This window comes from Myotis brandtii, unplaced genomic scaffold (genome assembly GCF_000412655.1).
Source record: "Myotis brandtii unplaced genomic scaffold, ASM41265v1 scaffold193, whole genome shotgun sequence".
Classification (NCBI taxonomy): Eukaryota; Metazoa; Chordata; class Mammalia; order Chiroptera; family Vespertilionidae; genus Myotis; species Myotis brandtii.
In genome coordinates, this window is record NW_005357191.1 from 129,431 (window position 1) to 138,111 (window position 8,681).

Consider the following 8,681-nt stretch of genomic DNA (forward strand, 5'->3'; position numbering starts at 1 on the left):
GGTCACTGGGGTCCTCGCGGCGCAGCGACCACTAGGACTAGGGTAGCCCCAGCCGCCCCCGTGCGCCCAGGACGGTCGGAAGGAATGGGTGGCAGCGCTCTGCCCATAGGGACTCTGGTCGTATTGAGGTAGGAGTGCGTTGACTGTATTCTGGGGTGCTGATGACTGTTAAGGGGGGCTAATGCGCCGGAAACTGCGAGGGTGGGTGGGGAGTGAGAGGAAAGGACCCGCCCACACCCATGATCCTCTTTGAACGTAACACCGCCCCCCCCCCCCCCCCCAAAAAAAAAGGGGATGGAAAGGGATGGGGGTGGGCAGCTCTGAGGTTTTTAGGGGTTCAGCTTGAAAACTTGTACTTCCTTGTTTTCCCTATGAAAGACCCAGACGTGGAATTGCTGATAACAAGAAAGGTGGACCCCTCAGGCCACAGGTTTACTTACAGCGACCCAAACCAGGAGGACCCAGTGAGTGGCAGGGGGAGGGCAACATGTCTAAAAAGCTACAGCACCGTGGCCTGTCCCTAAGTGTTACTGAGGGATTGGTACAGGTTCCCTCTATGAAGCACCTGTGAATACAGTCCGTGGTGTAACTGCTTTAATCACGATTCTATTTCGGCTTGGCGAGCCCCCTGGGCCAGCAGGGCTCTCCACAGCTCCTCAGAGATAAGCTGGGCAGGCAGCCCGCTGAGCAGGACCACCTCACTTTCTAGAGAAAGTGGAGTGCCCGCACTCCCTGCCTACACGCCTATCCCTTCACCCACAGTGTCACTGTTGAGATGACCATCTGGCCAGATTTGGGGACCCCAAGGCAAAAGAAGGGCTTCAGGGGGCCTGGGAAGACTGGCTCGGCGTAGGTGTGCAGGTGGGACCCGCTGCTGGCATTGTAGAAAGACACCTCCCCAGCCTCAAAGTCCAGGAAGACGCCCACATGGCTGGGGGGCTCCGTCAGTGTGATGGGGATCACGGTTGACACGGGGGGCACATACTTCTTTCCCTTGCACAGCTGTACAACCCAGAATCCATTTTCCGGGGACTTCGGGACTCTATCCGTCCGGCTCACATTGTCCCTGCACACGCCCAGGGCCCACAGCGCATCCCCTGTGAGGTTCATGCCCACCTCCCAGTAGTGCCGCCCTGAGGAGAAGGTCTGGCAGCCCACTGCACAGGGGTAGGCCAGGAACCTGTCCTTGCTGCAGGGTGTGCCGTCCGGTGGCGTGCTGAGGTAGTGCCTCTGGTGGCTCTCGTACAGGAGGAGATAGGGGTACGCTGTGGCAGGGTCGGGTACCACGTTCTCTGCAGACAGGCCCAGCAACAGGGATGGGGCTGAGTCATCCCTGTTCTCCCTGATCACCACCCTCCCAGGCCTCCCCTTGGCTGAGTCCAGCTGTGAGCCTGGGTCTCTGCATGGGCCGTACCCCAGCTGCCCATGTTGATGGTGCCAAGGAGATGAGCTGGGGGCCATTTGGGCATCTGGGAGTGGCAGGTAAGGGTAGGGTGTGAATTCCCAGTGAACATCAAGGCTCCCAGGGGTGGCTCTGGTCGAGAGACTGGCCCCACTTACCTTGGAAACTCTTGAGCACCTCTATCTGCCCCGGGACTCTGCAGACAGTCCTCAGTGAGATGGGGGTGGCCTCTGGGTACTGCACACTCAAGCTGTTCTTCCTCCAGAGGGAACAGATGTTACTGACCCCTCTGGCCCCATGTGAAGCCCTCCCTGCCTGCACCTCAGGCGGTCATATACCTGTCCAGAGGCTCCTTCATGTCCTGCGAAAACACGGAGAGAGGGAGGGCTGCTACATCTTGTTAGGGATCTGGGGCGTCCCCAAGCCCCCTGTGTGGACATTTCTGGCCTGCAGAGCAAGGAGAATTCATAATGCTTTCCCGTGACCCTCTTTCCAGTTTTCAGAATGGATCTCTATCTCTTGGCCACCAGGGTCTCCTGCTGTCCCCCTGCATGTGAGTAAGACCACAAAAGCTGTCCTGCTCTCAACTGGGGGGGGAAGGCATGGGGGACCCAAGGGCGCTGCCACACTGCAGGCCTTGGGCAACTCAGGAGTGTTTAGTGGATGGTGAATAGGCTGCTTTTTACTAGAAGACCAAGTATTCCCCAAAGTTGGGGCGAGTGCATAGTCCATTAACTAAACCAGGACACTGTTGTCCCAAGATGCCAGGACAACAGGCACAAGACCGGTGCTGACCTTGCATGTGGCATTTGCTTCAGTTGTATAAACACGCTGTGTGTGTGATGACTCACAGCACGAAATATGTTTTTTGCTATAGATTCCATTTTTCCACACAATTCACAAGACAGTTACCCACTTGTCGGCCAACATAATCACTCCCACTTCTCTGGCCTCCTGTGCAAGCCCATCCCTGACAGTCCAGCTGCACCTTCTCCCCAATTCCACATCCTCAGTAGGATCACATGACTTGCTCCTGCCTTGAATTCACTGGGCCTGACCTGGCTGGTGTGTCCATGCCCCAAGTCACCAAGTGGATGACAGCTGCCCCTGGGCCATCCCCCACCCCTCAGACTAGGAAGGGAATGCAGAACACAGGTGTCTAGGACTGGAGTCTGTCAGGCTGATTGTGTCGCTTGGCCCTGGTCAGCAAACTGCGCTCACGAGCCACATGCGGCTCTTTGGCCCCTTGTGTGTGGCTCTTCCACAAAATACCGACTTCTGCGCATGGGCCACGAAGTTTCTATCACACTGTACGTGCGCACCCGCACGTGGTATTTTGTGGAAGAGCCACACTCAAGGGGCCAAAGAGCCACATGTGGCTCAAGAGTCACAGTTTGCTGACCACCGCCCCAAGCCAACATGTTGGAACCCAGCCGTCAGGACCTCAGATGAGGCTATATTTGAAGATGGGGCCTTTAAAAGGTAATGAAGGTGAAATGAGGTCACAAGGGTGGGCCCTAATCCAATGTGACTTGGTGACCTTAGCAGATCAGGACAGCTGCACAGTGGACAACCATGTGCAGACACAGGGAGGAGATGGCATCCACACACCAAGGAGAGAGGCCTCAGGAGAACCAGTCTTCCAGCCTCCAGACTGAGAAATAAATGTTTAAGCCCCCAGCCTGTGGTATTTGTTACACAGCCTGAGCTGATGAAGACAGAGCCTTCCCTGTTGGTCTGTATTTGCCCTGGCAGGTCCACCACACCTGGGCCAGAACTTGTGTCCACCCCGGCCAGCCAGGTGAGCAGGTGAGCCTCACCTGTAGCATCTGCAGTGGCTCCCGGATGCTACAGTCCTCCAGCCGCAGCAACAGGGTCTCCAGGGAGCTGCTCTGCTGCTCTAGTGCGACCATACTCTCCTGCAGCCTGGCAGCGGTGTCCTGCTCCTCCTGCCGCAGGGCCTCCAGGAGGCGCTGCTCCTCCTCCACTAGGAGGGCAGCCATCTTCTTGAACTCCGTCACAATGCGCTGTCTCTGCTTCCTCACCTTCTCCTGCAGGGTGGGACCTGGAAGTGAGGCACTGCCAGGGGACTACCATCCTGTGCCCACCAACTTGGAGGGGCCACTCCTGGGATGCCGGCACATCACATGGCCACAGTGACCCACAGAAAACCAGCACAGCTGGTGGGGGGAGGGGCCACGCAGAGCCCCCATCACTGTGGGGTGACCCCATGAGCCCAAATGGCCATCAAGGCCTCTGTGTACCGCTCAGTCCCTGCTTCAAAGTGGCCAATCTGGGCTGCGTGCACATTCTCAGTCCTGACTCTGGTGGGAATTCTGTGCCTCTCCTGGGTCTTGTGCTGTCATCCACCTTGAGGGTCCACAGGTTCTCGAAGCCCTGCAGTACCCTGGGGCCTGGCCAGGCCTTCCCGCCCGTTCCTCAAGGTCTCAGCACCTGCCTGCCACTCGGCCAAGGCCTGCTGCTCCCTGGTCTGCAGCTTCTCGGTCTTCGCCATTTCCTCCCGCAGGTGCCCCATGTCACCCTCCAGCTTCAGCTGCAGACAACAGACCGCGGGATAGGAGTTGGAGGCCCCCTGCACACCCACTTCAGGAGGTGCCCTCCGAAGCTGCATCAAAGGGAATGGAAATGCACCCCAGAGCATGCCCCTTGGGCGTGAGAATTATTTTGAGCTGGAGGCAGAAAGACACCTTCCGAGGCTCCTGTTATGTGACTAAAAGCAGAAACTGCTGAGGAATGAGGGTTGCCACAGGTCCGCCTCCCGGGGGAAGTTTTATGGCTCTGAAGGAGGTGGAACGTGGGATACCACTGATGAACTTTATCGTTTGTTGGTTTCCCCAAAATACTTTCTGTTATGATCTGAATGTTCATGTCCCCCAAAATTCACATGTTAAGTCCTAACCCCCAAGGAGATGGGGCCTTTGGGAGGTGATGAGGTCAGAAAGGTGGAGCCCTCGGGAATGGGGCTAGTGGGGAAGAAGGGACTGAGAGCTCCCAGCCCCCTCTTCCATGTGAGGACAGTGGGAAGTTGGCTGTCTGTGAACTGGGAAGGAGCACCCCCGACCCCTGCCCCGACTGTGCTGGTGCCCTGATCCTGGACTTCCAGCCTCCAGAGCCATGAGCATGAAGACTTGCTGTTTGTAAGCCGCCCAGTCTTGTGTTCTGTGACAACAGCTGGAATGGACCAAGATACTTTCCCAGTTGCTGCCCTTGGGAGCCTGTCACCTTTCCCTTTGTCTCTTCTCTCCAAATGTACTGTTCCTTGTTCAGATGCTAAACTAAACCACCTAGCCAGCCACACACATTGCTGTGCTTTCTTCCCTGTGACATGTGCAGGCCACATGTGTTAACAGTTCGCTTTTCTCTCCTTGATTTGTCTTTTCTCAGTCTGATTTAGGGTGGAAGAAAAAGGCCCTTTCCTCCCCTACAAAGGGTCACCTGGCCTGCCCACACAGTGGCTTGGAGGCTACTTTTGTCAGCCTGGGCTCCTGAAGAACTGTGGAGGGGATGCTCAGCTGGCCCTGCCACCTACCTGCTTTATTGTGGGAGTTACAGACACTTCCACTGTGGGGTCCAGCATTTGGGGCTGTTTGTTACAGTGGTTGTTCTCCTATCTGACTGATACACCCCTGGACACACAGACATGCACTCAGACCTCCTTGACCCGTTGCCCTTCACCCCTGGGCCCACCTTGTGCTCCTTCACAGCCTCCTCCACCGGGACCACTCTGTGAGGCCGGTGTTCCTGGGACTCCCTGCAGACCACGCAGATGGGGCTCTGGTCATCTTCGCAAAAGAGTTTGAGCACCTCCTGGTGCACCTGACACAGATCCCTGCTCTGGATGCCCGGGTGCTGTCGTGCCATCTCAGCCACCTTGGTCAGCAGGCGATTGGGCCGCAGGGTCCTCTGGGGGGACAGCTCGCGGCACTCGGGGCAGGGGAAGACACCCCTGCGTTTCCTCCTGCCCTTCTTGCCTTTGGCCTTCTCCCAAGTCAGCCGGATGCACTCACGGCAGAAGTTGTGGCCACAGGAGGTCATCACAGGGTCGGTGAAATAGTCAAGGCAGATGGAGCATGTTGCCTCCTCCTGCAGCTTTCTGGAAAGTTCCACAGCATCCATGGCTCCTGGGAAAGAAACAGAGTATCCGGCCACACCCTCTGCCCAGAACCCCAGGCACTTGAGTTGTCCTCTTGCAGACAGCACTGTACATGGTCCTGTTAGGGCACCTGGCTTGTCTTCAGTAAGAGGCATAGGTGCCTCTCTGAAAGCTGACAAAGACTCTCCACAACCGAATTCAGCCAGGTTCCCCTACGCTGCCACCTGTATGCCTAGCCACGCCCAGTTTTATTCCATTTAGAGCCCATCCCACCCCTCCTATGATGAATGTGCAGGAATCCTGCTAGTCAGTTTAGCAACAAGATCCCTCCCCATTTCTCTTCATTGTGCTTTTCCATCACTAACCCCTTCTCCATGCCCTGGGCCATCCTCCCATTGTGTGGGCTACAGTAGGAGATGACCCGTCTTCCTCCCTATTGCAGTAGTCTTGAATAAAGTCTTCCTTACCGGTGTAACCAGTGTCAGAATCAGTTTTTCTTTAACAGGACGTCCATGCAACAAAGGAAAGGAGGACTTTAAAAGGAAAAATCAGAGTTGGAAAAGTTCTCTGCTTGACCAAACTCTATTCAGGCTCCCAGAACTTTCCAAATAGGCCCTGGGCTTCTGTGTTTGTGTCTCCGTTGTCCAAGTTTAATAAGAATCCCAATATGTGGGTTTAGATAGAAGCCTCTACCCCAGTGGTTCTCAACCTTCTGGCCCTTTAAATACAGTTCCTCATGTTGTGACCCAACCATAAAATTATTTTCGTTGCTACTTCATAACTGTAATGTTGCTACTGTTATGAATCGTAATGTAAATATCTGATATGCAGGATGGTCTTAGGCCACCCCTGTGAAAGGGTCGTTCGACCGCCAAAAGGGTCACGACCCACAGGTTGAGAACCGCTGCCCTACCCAGTGGCTTCCTGTTAGTAATTTCCTATCACTCACCCACCTTGACCATAAATCCCCACTGAGAGTTGAGCTTTCTGTGGGATTCTGTGCTTCCCCTACGGCAGTCCTGAATAAAATGTTCTTACTGCTCTACCTACCACCCACCTCTGGTGTTCTTTGCCAAGATGCAGTACAGAAGACACGATGGTTCATGCTCACACAGACAGAGGCACATGCACACACACTGGTGTTCGAACACCCATGCCCTTATGCAGTTCAGATCCAAGGTCTCCCCGTGCACCTCATGGGGTGGTCACTGGGGCGAGGCAGCGTAGATCTGAAAGTCATTTCTGAACCACAGCACTATCTGGGTTCCCTTCCCTGCTGTCACCCAGAGAGATGGCTCTGATATTTCAGACACTGGGTTCACCCTGCGGAAGCTGCCTCTCTCTAAGCAGAGCCCTTGGGATGGGTCCCTCCTGCTGCCTACCCACCTGAAGCCGGATGTATGTGTTTGGGTCAGGTTCAGGGGAAGGGGGCCAAGGACTCTGGGTCAGTGAGGTGGGCCCGTGGCCCTCGGTCCTGGGGATGCTCCTGTAAACCAGGTGACCCTTCTGGTTCCAACTGATAACCACCATCCGACCGGCCCTGGATAGAGTGGTACTCACCGGGGAGAGGGGTGCACGCTGCCCGACTAGGCGCCCCGGACCACGAGCGCAAACGGAGGCGCTGGGAAACCTGCGTTTGCGCCACAGAGACCAGGGCGAGGAGGGTGCGGTGGCCTCAGGGGCACGGGCTTTGTGGCGTCAGCAGAGGCTGGGAGGCCTTAGCGGGTGTGTGAGTGGTGAGGATTGGGGTGGGTGTCAGCAGCCAGGGGCAGGGGCGGGGTGAAAGGTGGAGGGCAGTGTCCTGGGTGGGGGGAGGGATTTGGATAGACCAACGGGGATGGGCCAGGGGTGAGGATAGGGACCGTACTCTTGTCCCTGGATGGGGGTAGGCGAGTTGGGGGGCAAAGGGAGGACACGTGGTGTGGGGATAGGAAAAGCTTTGGGAAGAAGGGGAGAGGGCAGCCGGGGCGGGGGGGGGGGGGGGGTGCCTGGCGTTGGGAGGAAGGTGAAGGTGATAGAGGCTGCGGAAACCGGCGCGGGGTTGGGGAAGTGATAGGGGCACTGGGAGAAGTGATGAGGGTCTGGGCTCCAGGAGGCACCGGGGAGGAAGGAGAGGGGCGGCTCCCGGACCGGGTTAGGAGGGGCGGGGGGGTCCACTGGAGCACCGGACAGGGTGGGTCCCTGAGGGTCTGGCAGCGGTGGAGGTGATTTTGGGGACTCCCAACCCTGACCTAGGCCTGCCCCGGCCATTGGCTGCGCACACCGGAGTCCTACCCCTGGGAGCGGACATATGAGGAAGCTAAGGTTCGGGCCACCGCCAAAGGGCGGAGCAACAGACGGGCCTCGTCTCCAGGGGCGCGGTGTGGACGGCCAGGCCGTGGCTGCAGGCGATGGCTAGCTTTCCGGTGCGCAGCCGGTGTGTTTCTTGGGTGGCGCCTCAGCGGAACACGAGCAGGTCGGAGTGGGACTGCGCAGTCCTGCGGGCGCCTGGCAGTGCTCGGGAGGGGAGGGCAGACAGTGCTGAAAGAGGGAGCACCGTCCACTCGTGCCTTCTAGGCCCTGACTCACGCCGTGGGCTGAGGGTTTCTTTCAATTTAGGAAATTGCATTTAGAAAAACTTCAAAACAAAAATTAAAGAAAACACACAAGAGAACAATGGACCCCATGTATAAATTGTCCAGGTCAGTATTTCACTGTGTTTGCCTCATTTGTCCTGTTCTTTAGTATTGGCTGAAGATTAAAAAACAAACAACAAATCCCACAAATCACTAGATTCACCTCTACCTGCTTCTGCAAAGGAGAAGAAACTTTCCCCCTAACCTCTTGGTTCACTGGCTGGGGCTTGCTAATTTAACTGAAAATGCCTGATCAACAGGAAAAAACACCCACACACCAGTTTGTATGTATTTGGGCTTCCACAAAGGAAGTAGCTGGCTTGTTAAACAGGTAAAGTTAAAAGTTTTATGTAAAACTTAGGGAAAAGGAAGGGGGAGAGATGGCCTCTTTGGGAAAAACAAATAGGCTTCTTTAGGAAAGACCAAAAGGGTGTGGACGAAAAGGGGCCACAGACAAACCCTGACAAGCTGTAGGGGGGCAGAGGGCGGGGGGGGAAGGCTGTGTCAACACAAGGAACAGTCAAACCTGTGAAGAATTTTTGTGAGCTTA

General features: G+C 56.2%; 1 protein-coding gene and 1 long non-coding RNA gene across 7 annotated transcripts in view; one reads left to right on the plus strand and one right to left on the minus strand.

Moving 5' to 3' along the window:
* The window catches only part of LOC102250821 (E3 ubiquitin-protein ligase TRIM17), a 14,346-nt gene extending 8,069 nt beyond the window's left edge, over positions 1-6,277 (minus strand). The window contains exons 1-6 of one of the 2 annotated variants that reach the window (XM_014538535.1): positions 5,111-6,277; positions 3,861-3,956; positions 3,223-3,453; positions 1,741-1,763; positions 1,561-1,661; positions 400-1,292 (exon numbers count right to left, since the gene is read on the minus strand). In XM_014538535.1, the coding sequence (XP_014394021.1) occupies positions 745-1,292; positions 1,561-1,661; positions 1,741-1,763; positions 3,223-3,453; positions 3,861-3,956; positions 5,111-5,671 (1,560 nt within the window). In that variant the 5' untranslated portion in view covers positions 5,672-6,277 and the 3' untranslated portion in view covers positions 400-744. Of the gene's footprint in view, positions 1-399; positions 1,293-1,560; positions 1,662-1,740; positions 1,764-3,222; positions 3,454-3,860; positions 3,957-5,110 lie in introns of those variants that run through there. The other variant, XM_005864895.2, reaches the window with a different exon arrangement.
* LOC102250523 lies at positions 7-4,720 on the plus strand. 5 transcript variants are annotated; one of them, XR_001361860.1, is made up of 4 exons: positions 7-128; positions 1,362-1,482; positions 1,899-1,955; positions 3,930-4,720. It is a non-coding gene; the product is annotated as an uncharacterized LOC102250523 (long non-coding RNA). The 5 variants fall into 5 exon arrangements; XR_001361862.1 differs by lacking the exon at positions 3,930-4,720 and adding an exon at positions 2,948-3,226; XR_001361863.1 differs by lacking the exon at positions 3,930-4,720 and adding an exon at positions 2,951-3,226.
* Positions 6,278-8,681: the final 2,404 nt, after the last annotated feature.